This window comes from Eutrigla gurnardus (assembly GCF_963514095.1).
Source record: "Eutrigla gurnardus genome assembly, chromosome: 9".
NCBI classification, from domain to species: domain Eukaryota; kingdom Metazoa; phylum Chordata; class Actinopteri; order Perciformes; family Triglidae; genus Eutrigla; species Eutrigla gurnardus.
The window spans coordinates 26,227,717-26,251,330 of record NC_139923.1 but is presented as its reverse complement, the minus strand read 5'-3'; the positions used below and the strand labels follow the sequence as shown (position 1 = coordinate 26,251,330).

General features: G+C 44.3%; 1 protein-coding gene across 1 annotated transcript in view; it reads right to left on the bottom strand.

The window, feature by feature from the left end:
• The window catches only part of LOC311019103 (solute carrier family 66 member 2), a 45,245-nt gene that overhangs the window by 11,419 nt on the left and 10,212 nt on the right, over positions 1 to 23,614 (bottom strand). Inside the window, exon 4 of the mRNA XM_084018317.1 lies at positions 6,927 to 7,143. Coding sequence (XP_083874443.1) covers positions 6,927 to 7,143 — 217 coding nt within the window. The remainder of the gene's footprint in view (positions 1 to 6,926; positions 7,144 to 23,614) is intronic.

Genomic DNA, 23,614 nt, shown 5'->3' with positions numbered 1-23,614 from the left:
TGTATCGACAGCCATTATTGGACATACAGTAAATCACGTGGTGTAGAACTGTCCAATAATCTGTATGCAGGGGACACATTTAACGTCCTCGAACTAATGGACAAGCTGGAAGGCTCAATAGGCAGTTATCTGATTAATAAGACAGAAAACGACAGTTTTAATGATCAATTATTCCCTGGAGTCCCCGAAACACCACGCAGCCGCACCAAACGGGTTACAGCCGTGCTGCTTTTCTTTCATTTAATCTTCTTTCACACATTTGCTGCATTAAAAAAAAAACAGTGTTATGGCGATTTATAATTATCACACGCAAAATGAATCAATAGCTAGAAGAATCAGAAGGTATACACATGCATTTTGGTATCACCCATAGAGCTTCCCTTTACATTCTATTTCCCGAGCTTTTTAAAGTCGTCAATGACCTCAGCCTGGATTACATGGATGCCTGTGAAAAATGGTGCAGGAGACAACAGGTCGGTTCATAACGTAATGTATTGATGCAGCCGTATAACACAAGGCTAAAAGGCTCTTTGTTTCTGCAGCTGCGTGATTGATTGCAACAGGTTTACCTCGTTAGCACAGGTACTCCATTGGGTTCGCTCTATTCTACGTCTACTTCGCACCTTTGGAGCTCGTTTCCCGCTGTCCTCACCTCCCCTCTCCCCATCTTTCTCTCGTTTTGTATTCATTCCTCACACCCTCCACCACTCTTTCTCCATTACCCCCCTTCATCCTGCCTCTAAATTCCTCAGCCTTCTTCCTCCCCCTCTCAACCGTTGTCTCGTTAGCGTCCTGTCCCACCCTCCTCTGCTGCTCAGGGCATCGCTGGACGGACGGGTGGATACTGGGATGGAGGGATTAAAGGAAAGGCCAACTGGAAAGAAGGATGGCTGAAAGCAGCCTCTGCAGCAGTAGAACGGAGACAAAACACCAGTTTGAGGTCGGTTATCTCTGGCTAGGAACACACACACACACACACACACACACACACACACACACACACACACACGTCTGCTTGTCATGCAAGTCTCATGTAGCTCCATCTGTCCGAGAAAGCGTCAATCAGAGGTCTTGTGGCTCCGCTGTCAGGTGATGAAAGACACACAGAGTTAACAGTTGAACTCGGTCCGGAGTGAGGCTTTGCGTGTCCACGGGGAGAAGGAGTTATTATGGTATTGATTGAGAGTATTGACTGGCCGACTACCTCAGCCTCACACACGCATACATCAACCGGCAGTGTGTGAGACGGGCTATAACTTGGAGAAAGACACATTGAAATGTGGAGAAAACAGAAAATGCAAACCTTGAAATTGCTAATTTGTTTCATGTTCTCACATTCCTCACACCCTCTCTTTCTCCCCCTTCATCCTGCTTCTAAAATCCTCAGCCCTCTCCTGCCTCTCACCTCCTCGGCTGCTCAGGGCATCGCTGGACGGACGGGTGGATACGGGGATGGAGGAATTAAAGGAAAGGTGGAAAGAAAGATCATGTTTCTGTTCCCCTGCGCATAAGTTTGGATCCACACTTTGTGACTGCAGTCGAATGAGTAAGAATGTGAAGGTGACCATGTGGACGTGGTATGGTGGCGGGACGGGTCAACGGCCATCAGGAGACCCGTCCAACGCCCCCTCACACCCATGTGAATGCATGACTTGGTGTCCAGGTTTTGGATGCTACATTTTGTGGTGAATTTCTCATGTTGGAGACCCACTTCCTGCTGCAGCTGATCACAAACCAAACCCAGTGCAGGCTTAAGGCTACAAGTCGGTGTACTTGTGAGTGTACAAATACACAACACCATGGAAACGGACACAGTGGAGCAGCAACGGATGATGCTTAAAGCTTTAATGAGCTTCAATCATCTCTTTTTCAGTGCAACCATGCATGTGTGCATTGGCATGATATGTGTGTGTCCACGTATCTTTGTATAGCCATGTGTGCACCCACACATGTGAGGTGATTTAGCTGCAGGGGCTGTAGCTCTCCCATAGGGGGGGGGGGGGGGGATGGAAATCAAAGGGCCCGATGAGGGAGAAGCCCAAACGCTCTCAACTCTAACTATGAATTATGCATGTTGATCGATCTCACACAGGCAAACAAGGAAAAAGTTGCCGACCTGCCAGGAAGAGATGGATTCTGCTCCACCGTCTGAAGCCAAGTGGGGAGAAGTATGAGTGTGACACGGAGTTTGCTCAGGGGTATTTTGGGTACATTTTTTCGGATATAATGTGAACAAGCCTGAATAGATGACATGCTGATGGCGACTCCAGCAAAAACAACAAAACAACACTATTCATCATATCTTTGTCTCTTTGAAAAGTGAATGTTAACAAACGGCAAGGCTAGAGCATCTAAAAATGTATTTTAATAAGCCGAGAGGGAAAGAAATCCACTCTCCCGTGACCCATTTTTAATTCCGGACAGGAACACTTTAAAGTTTAACGTCTCATTATGTAATTATGCATTATGTATATAAAGAATAAAACGCTGAAGAAATAGTTCCCATTGAATATGTGATTAAACATACATGTGGGTGGATAAATACGAGGAATCCCTCATCTTTTTTGGACGTTTATGGGATAATCACGTCTCGACATCTTCCAGAAACTAAAAAGCTTGTGTCACTGAAGCTCATTTGTCAGATCCATCAGAGTAAACGCACCTCGTCCCTGCCGAGTAACAGCAAGCATATGCATAGCAACCGTCCCTCATTAGCACGACTGAGCAAAGGCCCTGAAGCCCTTTTTAGTTGCCATCCCATGCTGTTCAGTGGAAGCTGTTTATTAAACGCAGACCTGCCAGGTCTTCCATGCCGACACCTGCATTTGAAAGCAGCGTGACTCGGCTGGACCGGACGGGTTCAGGTGCGACGTGTTGGCGGTGTAACGTGTTGGCGGTGTAACGTGTTGGCGGTCTAACGTGTTGGCGGTGTAACGTGTTGGCGGTGCAACGTGTTGGCGGTGCAACGTGTTGGAGGTGTAACGTATTGGCGGTCTAACGTGTTGGCGGTGTAACGTGTTGGCGGTGCAACGTGTTGGCGGTGCAACGTGTTGGCGGTGTAACGTGTTGGCGGTGTAACGTGTTGGCGGTCTAACGTGTTGGCGGTGTAACGTGTTTGCATGCGTGTGATTGCTCAGCGCTCTCTGCCCGGGGAGTTCGCCCGTCTTCCTCTTCCCGTCTCATTAAACCTGAACTATTTTGCTTCCCGTCTCTGTCGACTGCCGTGATGTCACCCGGCGGCGGCGGCGGTCCGTCTGTCCCAATGACCGGGAGGTAGTTAATGCAGACAAACACCGGACACTCATCTGTCAGTTTTCATACATTTGGACAGTTTCTATGCTGCTCGTCTCCCTCGATGCCACTGACTCTTTTTTATTGTCATGAATGAGTTGTCCAACTACCTCCAATCAATCCATGAAGGGAATCAAATATATACATTAACACCTGTCCCGCCGACTCGGCTCCCATTCCCTCTTTATGTCCTTCTGCCTCTCACGACTTCCCAGCTGGCAGCTTGTGTGTTGCTCTCGGCTCTGGGTGACACCCTTCAAGCGTTGTCCCTTCCATGGCAGCCTAATGGCGGTTTCACATTTCTCTTTTCGGACAAAGGTAGCTTTACAGTCCGGCCCTGGAGGATATCAGGCCGACACCGCGATGACCTCCAATCTCTTTGTGACGAGTGAATCAGAGGTTCGTGTCCCAGAAGGGAGCAAATCTGGGAGGTGAATGTCAGGACAGTGACTGTATGTGGGACATGTGCACAGTGTTCTAGATATGGCTGGTTTCAGACACAATCCTCTGTTTATTCCTATTTAAATGCGTCGGTCATCACTTTTGACCAGGTGCAATGATTACATGATGTCACAATTACTCAGGTGAACTGAATTCATGCATAACATTTGTTTGCCGCTATAAAAGACAAGATATTTGCAAATTATTCCAACTTCATTGGCGACCCTGTGTATATATTTCTCTATGTTACTGTGCGCATAAAAGAAGGAGCTAATAACAGGAAGTATGATGAATATACAGAATTCAAGACAAGATGACTGGATTTTTCTCTCTCAACCCTTCAACCTCCATCAGTAACATCAGTGCATGTTTCCTCCTCAAACCCGGGGAGGAGCTCTCTCTGGATTTGTGTGTCTCTGTGTAAGATATGTGCGTGTTTGCATGGCATGAGTGCACATGCATGTCGTGCTTACATACATAGTACAGCGCGTAAGCAGAGCATGCATAATAGTGTTTCTAGGATATAGCCGACACGATCGAAGCCGTTGTTTTAGTCAGTTCAGTAGCTCTCGCCGTTAAATGAACAAGTCCTGTCTTTTCCCCGGGGCGAGACGAGACAGAGAGATCGTAAGAGTCTTTAGAGAAGAGAATTTGGGGTGTTTTTGTGAGGAGGCTGTGTGAATGCATTTACAGATGCATTTTCTTATTTGTGGAGTAAACAAATAAAGTTTGAGTGCCTTTGGGAACACTTTATACACTATAATGCATGCCCGTGGCCCCTGCTGCCATTCAGTGCCTGCAGCGTAATTAGGTTAACGTTAATCAGGTCATCATTCCACAGCCTCTGAGTGAGTTCTGCATTGATGCTGATCACAGCAAGAACTCAGTCATTTTGACTAAGAAACTAGTATTTTTAACGCATCAGAGATCGGATCGTGAAAATCAAACATCTTAAATAACGTATGGGCATAAATAAGGGATAGATAAATACAAAATAGCAACATTGTGTGAGTCTGGTCTTTCTTTTTTAAATCACGCTCTATTTTACGCTTTCTATACCATGAAGCTTTTTCAAATCACTCATTTGATTGACTTGTTTTCTATCTCGTCCCTAATTACAAGCTCCTCCGATGGTTTGAAATGGTTTATAATTCCAGTCCAATAAGTGGGTGACGCCAGATCTCATGAGAGTGTGTTGCTGAGAGAGAGAAAGGTCTCAAAGAAAGTTAATTTCCTCTGAAAATAGGTCCAATATTTACTTTGTAGACTATGGAGCAAAATGGGAAAAGTTAATTAAACGGATCCATACACTGGCCATCACACCATGGTAATAGGACTCAGGGGACCCTGAAAAACACCCAGTAAATGTTTCACATGGGATATATCATCAGAGGAAGTGCAGACGACGTGCAGCATCATCATATCTGGAAAACAGCTTGTTTAAGCTTAATTGAACAAATGGAAGAACCCTTAAGTGCAGGCGACGCGGGTCAGAAGATCTGCAACATGTTAATATGCACCAAGAGACAGAAGTGCTGAATGGGCTGGTTCCAAACCTGCAGGGTCATCGGTCCAATTAGGGCCGCAGAGATCGATGGCAAACGTCGGGAAATGCAAATGCTGAAAATGAATCCTTTATTATTGTCAAGTCTATTCCAACAGCTGTGTTGTTTTGGTTGGCTCACATGACTGAGGATGCGGGGACTTTGCCATAGATCTGAGTTTAGCAAGCTGACGCTTCTGACTTATTCATCAGTCACCTCAGAGGCCTAACGCAGTGTTATTGTGTATTTAATCTTTGCAGCGATGCCGAGTTGAAAGGATGCTCACAGGAAGTGCAAAACCCAGATGCACACCCCGAGGACACTTTATGTGAAATTACAGAGGAAGAAGCTCTCGCCAACTGCTGCATCTTTAGGTTCATATCTTCAGAGCTTACTTCCTGCTCAGTTTACTTACAGACATGTGCAGGCTTGACTGAAATTGCGTGTGTTGAAGCATCGAAGCTCACGAAAAGCCTTTAGTCTTGTTCGAGCAACAATGTTGAACAATTACTTTTGGAATTTTTCCAAGACGTTTAATAGGAATCGGGATTGCTTGATTTAAAAAAACAAACAATAACTAAAAGAAATGCAGGTCCTTAATGGATGCATAATTACATAAATCATTGGTTGAAGCCCTTAAAAACACAAAACCCCGGGAAGAGTTACGCATTACATCACATGTCACAACAAAGTCACTCATCATATTTTCCTGATATGCATCTTAATTTATGTCTTTCTGACTCTAAACTCTAAAACGGGAAAAAGTCCAATATTCTGTTTCGTCTCTACAGAATCATTTCAGAGATGAGTGACCGGCAAAGCGTGCGACTCCACTACACTACATTACACACACACACACACACACACACACACACACACACACACACACACACACACACACACACACACACACACACACACACACACACACACACACACACACACACACACACACACACACACACACACACACACACGACAGACAAGGGACATAATGAGGAAATAATGATCATAATTAGTATGAAGTTCTTTGCCATTAAAGGCGTAATTGATCTCACAGTCTTCTGCCTGAGAGGCTAATCAACGTACACGTTGACCTTTGTACACTGACATATTCTTGCAAGCTCAGCCTTTTGTTTGCCCCCCCCTCCCCTTCCTGTTCAAGGTCACCTTGAATTCAATGTGGGTACACTCTAAATTACCTCAAAATGTGGCATTAAATGAATAATACTATGTTGGAGGGGATGTGATGATTCTCATAACTGGTTTCAGAGGGCAGAAAAGTTGTTATTTTACAATACTATCATGACATTATGTATTTTTTCTCATATCTTTCTATCCTTACTGTAGTTTAAACGAGGTCTGAAAGGAGGGTTTGTAACATTCAACCTTTCTAAACGCTAACGTCAGTCCATCATTTTTAATGCATTTACCCTTGTAATAAAACAAAATCACCTCATTAGCATATTCTGCTCACGGGAACATAAATTACTTCGACTCCCCCGGACATTACTGTTAATGAGAGTACTTTCCATGTGGTGTTAGTGAGCACTAATAAAGTTGTGCGGCAGCGTGCCAACGTACACGAACACCAGCGCGGCGAGTTATGAGGTTTTTCCTGCAGAGCGCCTGCTTGACCTCGAAGCCTACCTCATGCCTTTGGTGGAGGCGTGGTGGAAGTTCTGCAGCAGCTGCGGGACGCCCAGCATGGCCTCGAACATCACGGCCAGGGAGCCCAGCGTCTCCACGAACACGGCCGAGTCCAGCAGCAGCAGCGTGACCACGGCGCACAGCACGGTGAAGCCGAAGCAGAAGAGCAGGTAGTCCTCGAACGCGCTCCACTTCCAGAAGTAACGGAAGTCCAAGTCTGGAGTGGAGAGAGGGAGGGAGGGGATGGAGAGAGAGGATTTAACTCACACTCAATACTTTGTCATCAGTCACCTCGCGATTCAGAGCATCACGATTTAAATGCAGGGTTGGAATCATCTTTTATTGCACCAAACAAACGTTGTGCATGAATTATTTTCACCTGGATGATTGGGACATGTAATGTAATCAGTGCATCTGGTCAAACGTGATTACTGATGCATTTAAATAGGAATAAACAGAGGATTGTGCCTGAAAACTAAATATTCCAACTTCATTCCAACCGTGTATAATGAGAATTTTTCCTTCAAATCTTTCAAACAGATTATTATGTATAGGATGCAGCTGATCTGCTTCATTACTGATATAAAAGGTGGAAAAGATTATTATGATTAAAAATAAAAAAAATATTGTAGACTTTACTGTATCGATGCAGAATCCCACGTGTGGATAGAAACAGAGAGGAAGGACACGGAGGGAGAGAGACAGGAGAGGCAAAGAGCAGAGAGAGTACGAGCCTTCAATTAACGGATGCATGGAGATTCTGCAAAGACAGCACTCCTGAATCAATAATGTGCACATGCATAAGTGACTACAGCAAAGATAAATGAGATACTGGAAAGCTTTCTACCTTTCTATTACTTTGGAATAATCTGGCCCTGGCCAGGCTGTACATTACGAATTCTTATTACCTTTGGCGTAAAGCTACCTTTTCCACTGACACACGATTTATCATGTGTGGCTTTTAGAAAAACGTCATGTTCTTCTCCAAAACGGCAACAATACTTGAATGGAAGAGGTCTGAGTATGATTTGAATGTGAAATAGTCACATTGGTACAGGAACGTAAAACGGTTGAGTTTGGAAACGAGTGACGGGTTCCTACACCTTTTCCAAAGTGAAATTCAAGCACTTTTCAAGCATTTCGAGGTGCATTTTCATGCTTTCGCAGCACCTTCCAGCTGTGGTAAACTACATATACAATCCTCAGTATTCAGTCTACTTATTATTGCACTTGTTCACACATTAAATGAGATGATATTGTCCTATAAACAACCAACATGATGTTTGGAGACAGCTTTTAACGGAAGGACCACAAATTAAAGGAAAACTAATTCCACTAACAGATCCACAGAAATATAATCAACTATTTTCTTCATCTGTTCATCATCAAAAGTCAGAAAATGCAGTTTTCAGTCCCTCAAATATGGAGATCTTCTTTCCTCTGTGTTATATCATATATGTCATCACATCTAACATACATTTCAAGCACTTTCAAGCACTTTATTCTCCACCCAAGCACTTTTCAAACCCTTGAAAACACCACACTAAAATTCAAGTGTTTTTCAAGGATTTCCAGCACTGGTACGAACCCTGGAGTGATTTCAGTGTGGAGGCTGTGATGTGCGACGGTCGACAATCCCTCATTGCGTATGCATGACCACGCAGCGGTAGAAAAAGCAGCTGACATCGGCTAAAAGGGGATTGATGGCTAAATAAGAGCACATTAGTTGGCGTGGGGACCGGAGTGTGACGCGGCGTGCGGCGAAGCACCTGACTCCTACATGCGCCGCCGTTTCCTTTCACACTGAGTGAACAGGCGGCACCCACGGGAGCTGGATGGCATGTGTGTGTGAGACGGATGAAGGAAAACCTCCTCAGATGTGTCAGTTTGAGGGCTGCAACGAATTACCCTCATTTCAGGTTAAATCTATAGATTTCATGCGTTTTAATCACCGGTTGATCTATACAAGTGTTATATTTAATAAAAAAAAAAGGTGGAACAAGAGGTTGGTGTTCCAGCACCAGTTTGGACTCAATTAAACAATTAAATAGAATCAGGTTACTCTTAAAGGTGGATCTGATTCCCTTTTCAACAGTTTTATTGTTTTTATGTTAATCCTGTTAAAATTGCAAAAATCCAATGAGGTGAAAATTCGGAATTATGTCTTTTGAGGAAACTCAAACTGCAATGATCCGCCAACGAGCAAACTTTGGAATTCCCAGTAAACCCAACATCATCCTAATTAATCTAATCTAATTTTCCAAAAATATCTCTCTCTCTTCCGCCCGGGTTCCTTCTGTGTGGAGTTTGCATGTTCTCCCCGTGTAAGCGTGGGTTCTCTCCGGGTTCTCCGGCTTCCTCCCACAGTCCAAAGACATGCAGGATGGGGATAGGTTAATTGATGACTCTAAATTGCCCGTAGGTGTGAATGTGAGTGTGAATGGTTGTCTGTCTCTACATGTCTCCCTGTGATAGACTGGCGTCCTGTCCAGGGTGAACCCTGCCTTCGCCCAATGACAGCTGGGATCGGCTCCAGCCCCCCCGTGACCCTAAATATAGGATAAGCGGTAGAAAATGGATGGATGGATGGATGGATGGATCTCTCTCTCTCTCTCTCTCTCACACACACACACACACACACACGTTTCCCATCACACTCCACTGAGCTGCATCTGATGTTGCATCTTGGGACATACAGAGTGAGACATCTTGCAGCGTGGCATGTTTGTGGCAAACAGCGAACGTGATTAATGACTTTATTACAGAGAGGCACAGAGGACACACACACACACACACACACACACACACACACACACACACACACACACACACACACACACACACACACACACACACACACACACACACACACACACGGTGGAACCTGCCGGGTTCCTCAGCACAACATCAAACCTGAGACGCTGCAGACACGAGGCGGCTGGCAGAAGGCCGACCGGAGAGTCGGGAGAAGCTCAGAAGCTCGCCCTTTATCGGCAACATTTAAAAAAACTCCTTTCATGTCTTTCTGAATGAGGCCAGCGTGATGGAGTATAAACACGCTGACAGCAGCAACAATGCGAGGAGTGGTATTTCAAAAATACTGTCAACTTTTCAGTGTATAAAAAGCCTCCTGCTGAGACTCGACATTTTCTTCTTTCCATTGTTAACACACACACACACACACACACACACACACACACACACACACACACACACACACACACACACACACACACACACACACACACACACACACACACACACACACACACACACACACACACACACACACACACACCTTCCAAATTTACTTTTTTACAGAATGCAACACACCCACTTCCCCCTCTTCCTATGCCGGCTCTCTCTCCTCCCTCCCCTCTCTCTCCCATTTCATCTCACTTATACAGCCTTGTGTGTTTACCCGCATAATCAAATTGCTCCGGAAGAGTATAATGAAGAGAGAAAGCTATGCATCATTCATGGAGTCATCTTCTTTTATTTGTCCTCCTATATCATGCATCATCCAGCCGGCTTCCTTCCCCTGACCGGCTCACATCCTTCCTCTCGCCGTTTTATTAAGGGGAGAAAAGAAAAGTGTCTTCACCACACACACACACACACACACACCACACACCACACACCACACACACACACACACACCTCCTCTGTTGCTTTTGTCTTGTCACCCAACGACAGGACAGGTTGCCTGGCCTTTTCCAAAACAGCATCCTCCTGTCTGGTGTGTGTGTGTACGGTGTGTGTGTGTGTGTGTGTGTGTGTGTGCGTGTGTGTGTGTGTGTCGAAGCCAGCGCTGTACTTCAAAAAGACCCCAGAGACCGCCGGGAGGAGGCGAGACCGACGCTCCGTCTTCACACACTCTTTGGTTACACAAAGTCAGTACAAGATCAAACAATTCAATTTCTAAAAACGGGGCCGAGGAAGCGGCCGCGAGGATGTCAGTAACTGTGTGTGGAGTTACTCAGGGAAGATAGTTGCTTGGGCCGGAAAAGTCCATTAATGTGTGTGTATGTGCGTGTGTGAGTCTTAGCAGGAAGGGCAGCATTGTTGCAGTACAGTCACGGAGGATGGAGGGATGGAGGTGAGTCAGAAAGAGAGGGAGAGTAGCCTTGAGTCAGTCAAGTAGATGGATGTACGGAGGCTAAAGCCGAGGTATTTCCCATCAGGACGAGCAGCGGAGGCACGGTGCGTAGCCGCGGGTAGACAGGCAGAGACGAGGATGGACGCTGACAGCTCTAGAGCTTCCAGAAACGCTGACTCGGCACCGCCGGCTTGCCAGCGGAACGACCCGGGCCTCTCCTGTGAATTTCAAGACGTGTGAAAGTTGCTGTTTGAGATGTTTTGTAGCCTGTCTGTCGGCTGCCGGGTGAGGATTCTCGTAGGACACGGAGGGTGTAACGGGATTCTCAGGTTAAAGCTATGGTCTACATTCTGAAAATCAGTTGAGCCTCTGATACCCCTTTTCCACCGAGGCATTTTGAGGGCCGGTTCGGAGCCGGTGCCCAATCGCGAACCAGTTCTTCCTGTTTCCACAGACAAAGAGCCGGCTCTCGGCCTGGAAAACTGGTTCCCGAGCGGCCCCAACTCTTTGCTGGGCTGGAACTGGGCCCGGCTTACGTTAGGGGCTGGGGGCGGTGTTAACGCTCGAGGCAACGGGGGAAAATACGCCGCTGCGGAGTTTTACTAACGTTACTGTTCCCGGTAAGTTTCACTTTTAAAATGTTTAACCTCGTTGCAAACCAACGACACATTTCTGTTTAGTTTACCAAGCTAGTGATTACGTTCGTAACAGCAGCAACTAGTGGCTTTGCTTCCTCGGGTAATGTAAGCTGACCGGCTAGCTAGCCAGCTAGCGTGATATTGCTAACGTTAGCATGACACTTTCTGACTGCCGTTGGCTCACTAAACGTTACCAACTACCAACGTAACATAACATCCGTGTTCACAGCGTCGTGGACACGTTTGTGATTAAACCGCTGTTCTCTGGTTTGTGTTTGTAGAGCTGTCGGACATCGGCGATATTGAACGGAGGTCCAACCTGCAGATGACTAAACATCAGATCTGATCTATTGATCACACACTGTTCTACACTTTAAAAAATGTTGTGATTTTAGTATTTTGTGTATTTTATTGTTATTGTATTATTCACCAAAATAAACACTTTTTCTGAAGAGACATGTCTGCTATGCTTGAAATTAGCGCTGCGGGGAAACCTCAGACGTATACAGTGACGTAATGACGTGGTTCTCTGGGCTCTCTAGCCGGTGGAAACGCAAACAGGTTCTCGGACGGTTCGCAAGTTGAACCAACTGCGAACCAGCACGGCACCGGCCCGGCTCTTGAACTATGGTTCGCGTTGGTGGAAAAGGGGTATGAGACAGATTTGAAAAAAGCATCCCCCCCAACCAAAACCCTCCCCTCAGTGTTCCACGATTGGACGAGGCAGGATGACGAGGAGCAGGGGATTGGATGGAGGGTACGAGCCAATGGGAGGATTTTCTTTGTAAACCATAGCCTTAAGTAGTTGTATATCAATGCAAAGTGAAAGACTTATTATTGTACCGTCCTAACCGGATCCAGAATCTGGTCAAGGGCGATCCCACATAATCGACCGCAGACCGCCTTTGCTTATTTCCAGCTCTGACATCACAGGCACACCAGAAAGAAATCCTCTCATAGCGTCGTTACAAGCTTTAAGAAGGAAACCACCCGCTGCCCTGCTGTCACTTGGATGGACAGGAAGTCTGAACCGCTGGCACAAATCTAACGTGGTTCCCCAGCAGGACGGGTCAGAGGGAAGCTCTGTGAATAACACGTCCTCTCATTAAGTTACTGTGTGACTGTAGAAGGACACACACAAGAACAAATTGCCTTCCCGGTGGATTCGGTCGCTCGCAGCGGTTCATATTTAACCCGAGAGGAGGAAAAACTTAATTTCACATCTGCCAGCTCCGGCAAAACTTTTTGCTTAATTTATTAAGACGATTACGAGAAACGCTGACTGAACTTTTCAACTTTTTTGCATCAACAAAAATCCAATTTTAGCAAATTCTTTATGAAGGGCAGAGAACAATCCACGCACCCGATTAAAGGAAACCAATAAAAGGGGAATTCATTAAAAAGAGACAAGGAAAAGAACCATCTCATTGTAATTCTAAATTGTTGGGTTTTTTTGCATGCTGCTCACTCTCTCGCCTCCCGCTAAGCTGTTTGGATGCTTCCCAGCGGACGGGGCATGTTGCACCATGTCAGACCGGCACTGTGTGCAGAGCGGCCGGCTCGAGAGCAGCCATGCGTTACGGGAGTTTATTTGTGGCGCCAAGGACCGATATGTCTGCCCAAATCCACATCTGTCTGGTTGTTAACTGTCCAGCGATGTTCTAGAGAGCTTCGTGGACTCAGATGCTCAGTCAACAGCAACAGAAAGGTCCCACCAGAATATCAAGTATCTCATTTAGAGTAGCTGAGGGAAAGAAAATCAAAAGAGTAGCCTCGTTAATGGCTCATTTACCCAAAAATGGACAAACAAAATAAATGTGCGGGACGGTTTACATTTCTGATCTAATTTTGAACAAACACTTTTGAATAAAAGGCCTGAAAGCACACAAAAACACACAAATGGGAATCACAACGCCCAGCGCAATTACTGTAACTCTTTGATTTCCGATAGATTTGTTTGTGGCAGGGGAATGGGCCATATTACAATAAACTGTACACCACATTATGCATTTGAAATCTGTGTTTGTTCCTTTCAGCTTACATACTTTATTACGTTTCTGGATTTGCTGCCTCGCTGCCCAGTTTTCACTTAAGTGCACTTTCTATTTTTATCTCATGTGAGATAAATAAAGTTGTTCATTTCTTCCCTTCCTGACAGCACTGCAGCGAAAGTTGTGTCACATCTATCAAAACTAAACAAAAAACACCTTTCTGCATCTTCCAACACGTCTTTTCATGGGATCGGATTAACCTTGCATAGTTTTTTCATTTTTTCCAAACTCATTCAGGCAGAAACCTTCCAGTAATACATTCACAACGGTTTAAAGCTGCTTGCTCGAATGCTTGGCATCTACATTATAGCACAAACATATAGAATATATATACAGCCTGCATTGAGATCTGACAGTTCAAGAGAGACACCAACAAAATCCTACAGCAGCGTTAATAAACATATTAATTTTAGGACATCCACCCATCCATTATCCGTAACGGCTCATCCTATTCCGGGTCGCGGGGGGGTCGGAGCCCATCCCAGCTGACAGGCCAATTTGAGCACACTGATTCAGAAATTTTTAACCAGACGGTCTCGCTCCTCGGGCAAATCGCATCCCCCCGGCCTCTTTAAATTTAGCCAACGAGCTCCCCTTCACTAAGGCAAAGAGCTGCAGCTGTAAGTACACACAGTCAGTGTTGGAAAACCCATACGAGCCTCGACTTTCCTACTTCGGTGCAAACAGCCGTTCACGGTGTCGGCTTGCCGGTAAACTCTGCATTACCGCGGCAGCGTGACTTCCAACATGCTCTCCAGGACGGAGACAAATTCAGTTCATTGATAATTATGAAGAGAAAAATGTCTCTTGAGTTGCTCTGGCTAACAGGCGCTAGCTGCTTAAGCACAAATCATAGTGTCAGTAGATATACATCGACGTACACTAACATAGTGAATACAGAAGCCTTGTCCAAGCTCAACTACAACATTAACAGAAAAACATTTAACAATGAGAATGAATAAATCTCATTTTATAATGACTTTTTATGCAGAATTCTATTCAAATTAGTTCATGTTTTATTTACCTATTTAGTCTTTTTTAAGCTTGCCTCTTGTTCCCTGCATGTATCGACAGCTAATGAAGGACAAAGAAGAAGAGAGAACCAGAAAAATGTCCACATTTGAATCACGATCTCGTCGGCTTGCAGCAAATAAGAATAATCGTTTCGTCAAGACCACTTTTCTGCCGCAGTAGCACTTTTGAAAGTGGGCAGCTTTGACCTTGCCAGTGAACCGTGACTGCGTTTTACCACAACTGATTGCTTCCTCGCTGGGAGTACGTGTGTGTGTGTGTGTGTGTGTGTGTGTTATTTCTACCCTCTTGACCCGGACGAGGCTGAACTAATGAGCTCCACCGTTATTCACGACCCACAACAAGAATTCTGTGAGCGCCTGACCTCCGCTATGTACTGCTGTATCCCTCGCCCATACTCATTTCATTAAAGAATAACTGAATAACATAAAGAGCTCCACAGCCGAGTCGGAAATATACACTCCCTCGCTGATGGGGGGACTCGAACTGCGTTCACATCACACGCATGGCAGGAGCTACTTCTGTGTGCTATTCTTCTTTATGGAGAGAGACAGTCAGAGAAGTTAGATTCAAACATTTTGTGAGAAGGAACGCTCCGGTGAAGACGTTGGGCGTCGGGAGGAAGAGTGATGGCTTCACTCCTGTGCTTGTTTCTGTGTATCCTGACAGGAAAGCATCTACGGGTACAGTCGGTACATGACGTACTGGCACGCCGTCAAACCCCCACATGCACCGCCACCATCCAATCTGCCTTTTAACATCCATTCTCGTTCCAGTGCCTCCGTCCATTTTCATCCCTAAAATGTCTTGGCAGGCGCCCGCGGCTCTGAGATAAATGAGGGAATCAGTGAATGAAATAAAAAATACTTCCATCCAGTCAGGTTCAAGGCCCGGCTGTCTGTATGTATACAGGTTTGCTTGTCTGTCCTTTCATGTGCTCGTGTGAGGCCGACAATAATACAAAATGATTGTTTCTTGAATTAGATTGCTTGCAAGACAACATATGGTGCAGAAGGTGGTTCTCAAGTCGTGGGTGGACATGACCAGATGGGGAGCCGGGCAGCCCACAAAAAACTGACCTGTCTTATTTATTATAGAGTTCGTGGGTCGGCTGGCAGCAGATACCCAATATGTGTGTCGTCATCGATATGAAGAGGTGTTTAATTGGAATCGAATATAGTCTATTGGTGTTGGAAAGCATGATATTGATATTAATGATATTTCCTAGTATGTAAATGTAATTTTATTAGTAGTCCCCCTTCATTAGTGTCTCCTACGATCTACTAAAGGTCATCATGTGTCCCTTGGACCCAATTATCCCAATACAAAAGAAGACATCCTATGTGAATGTGACCAAAGTAAAGTTAGAGCCAATCAGAAACAGATGCGAGGATAATTAGACCGTGTCTTAACAAATGTGGACGGAACAAATGGAAACCCTGAACTCAGCATGATCTCAAAGAGTACACGTCGTTTCTTCCCTGCACTTGTTCCCATTTGATAGAGCATCTGCCTGGATCCTCTCCAGTACGAGAGCAGGGACACTCGACACGATGGGAACCTTTTCAACCCAGAGAAAATCTCTTACCGTCCTCTTTATAGCTCTCTTTTCATTGTCCATTTAACTATGTCAGTCCGGAACTGAAAGTTCCTGCAAGCACAGAGAATCAGAGATATAAAAGAAGCCCTTCATTGTGGTTGTCCTTCAGTCGTCCTGATAGCATCCGTGTAAGCCTCTCTATCTTGCAGCGCATGCCGGCTTAATCCCTAAAATGTCTCAATCGTTTCAAGATCGGTCGTGTCTGCAGGTGGTTCGGCCTCAACTAACCTCAGCGTTCTCCTTCTTAAAGTTCAGTTCTGATTAGAATGTGCTGTCTGTAGAGAAATCAAAGCATTTCAGAGAAAAGTGCTTCTGTTACAAGTGTTTCTCAAAGGCTATCCGATGTGGCAAGTGAGCAGTTCTCATTCTTGGGTGTTAGTTGATGAGCCGTTATCTACTAGAGCCAAACGCGGAGGCTGACAGACTGACTCGTTTTGTAAATGCTCGTTTGATAGCAGAACATCAGAGCGGGCCGATGTGCAAAGCAGGAGAGTCCATCATTTTCCGGCCGGGCTTATAATTGTGACTCCGTGATAAAATGCAGCGCCTCCGGTATGCGAACGGTGACACATTTTTTTTTATTATTGTTCCAGCTCTACTGCAGCACGCTGGATGAGAAATGAAACAATAACTTTGAAATTAAAGTGCTGGCTTTCAGCTGTAAGGGTGTTTAATGTTCATATCCATATTGGTCTGAAGACTCGTATGTTTTTTTTTCTTTTGTGTCCTGCAATTTCAGGATAACGCAGCAGAACAAGGAGATTAATTTGTACGTCATACATCTTACTGCTTAGCCACTGCCGTTTTACTTCATAATGCAAATATGCCTGTGATACAGATTACGTGTGGCGGCATTTCTCACTGAATTAGTCATTCATATTTATCATCCAGGATAGTCCCATTCATATTAAATATGGGAGTCCTGGCTGTCACGGTAAACATCCATGTAGAAAGAGTGACACTAGTGACTTACATGCTTGTTATACACACAACAGGCCAATCATTTCTTTTAAAAAGTAGGGATTTCATAATATTTCATATTCTCATGCTCCTACCATAGACTGTAGAAGTGGTTTAGTCATTGTGACGTCAGCCGTTTGTTTGGTGGACTACGGATTTGAAGCTTCAAGTTCCAGATTTGGTCGTCACCATGTTGGAGTTTTTGCAACCAGTGAACGGAAGTGACCATATTTGGACAACGGAGGAGCGACGGGTGGATCTGACGAACACAAGCAGCAACCTGACTCCATCTGGCTTCTGGTGTGCAGCTGTTAACAAAGTTAGCTTCCATAATTCAACCAAGGTCAACCTTACAGCTAAATGTTATGTCATGTTAGCAGCTAACTGCATTGGTTGCGTGGTAGCGACTTGTCAATCACAAGGTCGCCACGCCCAAAAGGATACCGTAATTTATAAAATGAATATCATGCTGTATTGAAGAATACTTTAAACTAGCAATTGAGACAATAAACTTATGTTTACAATGTTTACTGAGGTAATAAATCATAGACTTCCATGCAATCTGACTTATTTTTGTAACCAGAGGAGTCGCCCCCTAATGGTCAGTAGAGAGAATGCAAGTTTAAGGCACTTCTGCATTGGAAGTTGCCGCCAGGCTCCTATGAGTGTTGTCGTAACTCGTCATAAATCACGTGTTTTAATGTGATGAATGTGTTCATGAGTAAGTGTGCTTTCATGAGATTTGATCATTTGCATAATCAGCAGCCCAAAGATGCTCTTTAAGGCTGTTCCGCTGGGATGGAGATCAGCATGTCGCAGAGCCAGTCGTGATATTACCGGAAGTGAAACAAAATATTAATACGGCTTTCAACAACGTGAAGCAAATTGGCAAGCCAAGATTACATTTTAGTTCATATGCTTGCTGCATATTTAAATTCCAATATTTCTGATGAAGGCATTATAATTAACAAGTCAAAAAAGTGACGACGCATATTACAGTTCATTCAAACCCGAGAGAGAATTCTGAGGACAAAATCGCTGGTAAATGCAACGCGCTTTATCTTCCGGCTACTTTGATTGGAGCAGACATAAAAGGGTTTTTGAAAGGCTGGAGTGTCGGCGTAGCAGACGATGGATGATAACTGGCTGCAGCGGTGGAGTTAAATGCTGAGATGCAGTGACCTTGGTGCCGAGGATGCTGAAGAGAGGAGGCTCTCTCTCTACCACACACACTCTCTGTGCAAATACAGTACAGTACATGATGTACATATACACAAACATACACAGACTGTTCTTCTTGAAGACACGCAGTCACACAGTCGAAGCTGAACCACGTTTGTGAAGCAGATCTGGATCCGATAATCGGCTGCTGACCAGATGGAAGACTCGGTGGGTCCAGATAAGGATGTGACGCCACAGGGGACCAACAGGGTCCAAACTATTAACTGGGGTCTACTCGGGCAGACGCGTTATCAATGGGAGGCTTTCCTCCTACAGAGATAAGCAGGTGTAAATAAGAGATAATGTGACTGGAACACAAAGCCGACTATTGTTAGCTGCAGAATGACTTTTTGTACGTCAAAAGCTTTCCGGATTAAACGACGTGACATAGCGGAGATGATTGATTTTGATGAAAGAAGAATTCACGTTGAACATGCATATTTGTGGGATTTTTTTATGGTCTGGACTTCAATTTAATGTTCAACCCACTGACTACTGAATACAGCCTGTAAAGATGCATTATAGGGCAACGACTGCCCAGGGCTTGTGGAAGAAAGATTATGTTATTATGGGGATGCTGGAGGTGGGATGACATTTCGATGAAAAATGCAGGAAAAACTCTGTTCATGGATAGAAAAGTATTCATAAACCCTAAAGCCCCCTTCCGTCATATTAGTCAACGCTTATAAGCCATCCCACTCACTCGTCCTGTGCCATTAAGGCTCGACACTCGGAACCATGAGTGACGCAGGTTCGGCTCATTTTCTGCAACTAGTGTCGCATGAAGGTAATTCCGCATCTTAAATGCTACGCTGGTTACAGACAATGAGTCGGGCGTGATCGCAATAGCCATGTGTTTTTCCCCCCGATGTGACGAGAGAGTGTGGCAAAGAGTGTTAAATTGTCACTCATTTACTCTGTCTCTTAAACACTGGTTTTAGTTGCGAAGCCTCAAGTTCATATAAAACGCTTGCAATGGTAACGGTGCAAAGAAAAATGGCAGTGCTGGGAACGGGCTCTGACTCTGAATGAATGAATGAAAAGGAAAACTGTGACAGTGATGTGAATCACAAATACTTTTATTTTAATTTTATAATCCGGTATCTGGGTAAAGAAATATTTATACCCAATTAAAATACTCGAAATACTTCTACTGAGATACAATCTGCTATTTTTTCTCCGTGTGCTCCGAGATGTAAAGGTCATGGTCAGAATCGAAAGCTGGTGGTGATCATTTGCCCGATATTCATTGTTTGAAATGTTCACAAAATAACCAATTTTGTATAATTGACACACCTGCCACTGACATCACACGCACACAGTATCGGTTAACTAACAGAAAACAGATGATGTTCTGCATAGAAGAGAAGGTGATGCAATAACAGACATTGGAGAGTGATCCAAGAATCATCAGAATTACATTTTTTCCACAACTGAGGGAAGAAGGAACAAAGGAGAGTAAGCAGTTGCGTTTCGAGGAAGGTCAATGGATATTCTATCTAAATAATGACTTTTAATGAGGCACTGCTGTGGTAATTACTCTGACTAGGTGATGAGGTAATTGTACCCTGAGGAAGAAACCAAAGTGAAGTGTTTGTGGCTGTGTGTGTGTGTCTGTGTGTGTGTGTGTGTGTGTCGTTACTACCCGGAGATAATGTCCATGAAGGTTTATTGGGACTTTTATCCCTGTAGCTCTTTATAGAACTATAACACTTGGTGAATGGCACAGAAAGAAGATGTCTCATATTGGTGCTATAAACACCGTCAATCAATAGGAGACATTTTCTCATCTTTTAGCAATCCAATGTTTTTTACGATCTTTCTCCTACAGTGGAGGGAGAGAAATAAGAAGAGGTCAGGTCAAATGTTGCGACTACCAAAGAAAATTGCAAACCCACTGCTCATATTGGGATTATATATTAAACTCTCTTTAATATAATAATATATATGTGTAACGAAGACAAGTTTAAGTGTACATATACAAGTGTATGTTATGAGTAGCAATAAGTAGGAGGGACTACCTGTAAATCTGTTGGTGATGCTCACACACTACCAGGTGGCCTTGTGAATGCTTTTGTTACTTTTTTTCTGCGTCTTTTAACTTTAAATAGGAATTTAAATCTAAATACATTTGCTGATACAAGCAGTGCCAGAAAAGGAATAGTATCTTTCCCATGCAAAGAAAGCAAAAAACAAACAAACAAACAAACATGCATCTCCCTTTCAAATGACTCAAATTAAGTTTTAGTCACAAAACAAGGCGATGGCTGAGCCGGCGGCTTGCAGCTAACAGTGCTAACGGCGCTAGCAGTGACAAAGAAGGGAGCTACTTCATTCTGTTCAGGTAGATATTACTCCACGATATCTTTAAATGTAGCAAATAGATCAAAATTAAAAGCAGATAAAGCAAATAGTTGTTTGCTCTGAATGTTGTTGCTCCTTTAAAAAAAAAAAACGGATGTATCTAAGACTTCAGTTTCATTCTGATAACTGAACCAGCTCTCACAGGAACCAGAGAGTCTCATCACTCATATCACTTTCCACAAAAGAATCCTATAAAACAACCACGCAATCTCCGCGTGTCAACACTGATTGATGTTTGCAGGCTATCACAGACAGATCTGTCTGGGCCTGTTCGTAAACAAGCATCTCCACAATCTCACCAAGTATGGACGTCATTAGCTCGTCACTTGTCCCAGACATGTCTTCACAGAAATGAACTCATTTTTGTTCCCCCGAAGCGTTGGATTTCAGTGCTTGTTTTTACAACCCGATGCAGATGGAACGGGATACGAGGATCAACAAGCCGGTCTTGCTGTGAGGTTGCATCACTGTCCACTTGCTGGCTTCAGAGAGGAGAGGAACGACTCACAGGGGCGGGGGGGTAAATCAAGTATAATAATGCCAAACAAAGATTGCTAGCTCCAGAGATGTAAACCTCCCGGGGGGAGAAACAGTAAAATGTTCCCTTTAAGAGATCATGGGACTCCTTCAAGAAGGATTATCAAAACACACAAAAACGAGACGCGTGGGACGTGTTTTCCAGCCATTACTCTCCTAGTCAACCGTGGCCACTCAGAGTGGACTGCTGGTTTGATAGCTTAACACTACAATTCCCAACCAAATAAATCTGTGCACCCAATTGTATTATTGCTCTAACCTAATATCAAATAAATCATCGTTAAAAGAGCAGAATTGCGGGCAATGTGTGCAGATGTATCAAACTTATTGCTTGCAAAAAGGAAAGTTTCCGGCATAAAAAAAAATGTTCTCAGGAAGCACAGTGGGACATGGATAGCACAGAGCCAGAGGCACAGCATCACCTCCAATTATTGAAGTTAGAAAGCAGGCACCATGCTACATCCTCTGCTACGCACACAGCTGGAGGTTCCTGTTCCTCTGCAAACTGGATCATCCCCGAATTTGTGGAGAGTTTAGAGACTCAGAACCTTCTGTGAGAGGATGTGTTTTTGTGTGATTTTAATCTCAATCCCCCCAACACCCCAGATAATAAGATAATAGAATACCATTTAATAAGCTATATAAATAAAGAGTTTTAGTGTATATTTTCATTCTCTTGGCCTACATGTGGCGGCCGGAGCGTGGGACGGACAGAGTTCTCTCTTAATGAGCGTGCCAGAGGGGGGTTTTCACTTAGTTTGACTCTTTTGCATACCCTGTGATCAGGCCTGATCAGAGCAGCAAACCGAGCAACGGAGCCGTGAGAAAGGGAAGGACGAAGGGGTTTAAGTTTGACTCAATGAGGGAATAATGAGCTTAAACCTCAGAGGGATCCGTTTATCACCCCACTTCCTTGACATTGTGGAGTCAAGGTCCAAAGTGAGTAACCCTCGAAGAATTGTGTGAGTCGCTGGAGGACTTTGATTGAAATTCCTATGTGGTATCACAAGCCACGACCACCCTGACAAGGAAACCAGACACAGAATTACTTTTACTATGATTTTCCTCAATGGGGGCATTTGTATTTAATATGGTTCTTGGTGTGTGGTTTTAGTAATGGAGCCTGCAGTTTGCCTCCGCAGTGCATCAGCAACAAAGAGGAGAAAACAATGAGTCGGACCAAAGAGAGCAGAGATTTCATTTCACCCTCCGCGAGTGAGAAAACTGCTGACAAGGCAAAATCGGCAACTCCAAATGATACCTTCAGACTCAGATGCAGGTGTTGTTAAATCAGTGTTCAACGTGTGATAGGACATAATAGGAGTGAAGAATATGTAATATTACTTTTATCTATCTACTATAAAATGCTGTACTATATCTACTATAATTCTTGATGTCAAAAATTATATAGCTAAATCCGAGAGGCGATCCCAGCTGGGTCCACCCTGGAAAGGTTGCCGGTCTATCACAGGGCTGACACAATTTAGTTATTAATCAACCAACAATTACTACTAATACTACTAATTATTAGAAAAACAACAAACAGACACTGCCCAAAGGAGGAAGTGCCCCTAAAGCCTAACGGGGGTAAAAGAAAGAAAGGTGTGTGTGTGTATATATATATATATATATATATATATATATATTCAAAATATCCTCCCGCAAAAAACTCAAACACAACTACCGAGCTCTCTAACATACGGTGCATCCCCCAAAATTCAGCAGAAACGAACAATTAAAGCACTAAATGCGCACCAAAAGATGCATGCGTAAACAAAACGCACCAACAAAGACACCAAGACGCCAAACAAATCTCAGACTCTAGATCTAATTAATCAAATTTCCCCCCCATTTGTCACAGCTGGCTCTTGGCCATGACAAACAACGGAGACACACCGTTTCAAATGAATAACAAAAACATGTTTATTTAACTCAATAATCAAGATAATGAGAAAATACAATAACATGAGGTGTGAGAGTCGGTAAGATCAGTGGTGTAGGATGTGCATGCGTGGTAAATACGGTGTGTGTAGATGTTGTATGGTGGAGAAGAGAGAGACACAATGAATACCCTACTTATATGGCAAACCAGGTCACCGGCCCAGGTGTCCTCCGTTACCAGATTGATTGCCAGGCTGGCCCAACCCCCTGCCACCCAGCAACCTACTCCCGACCCCACGGTCAAC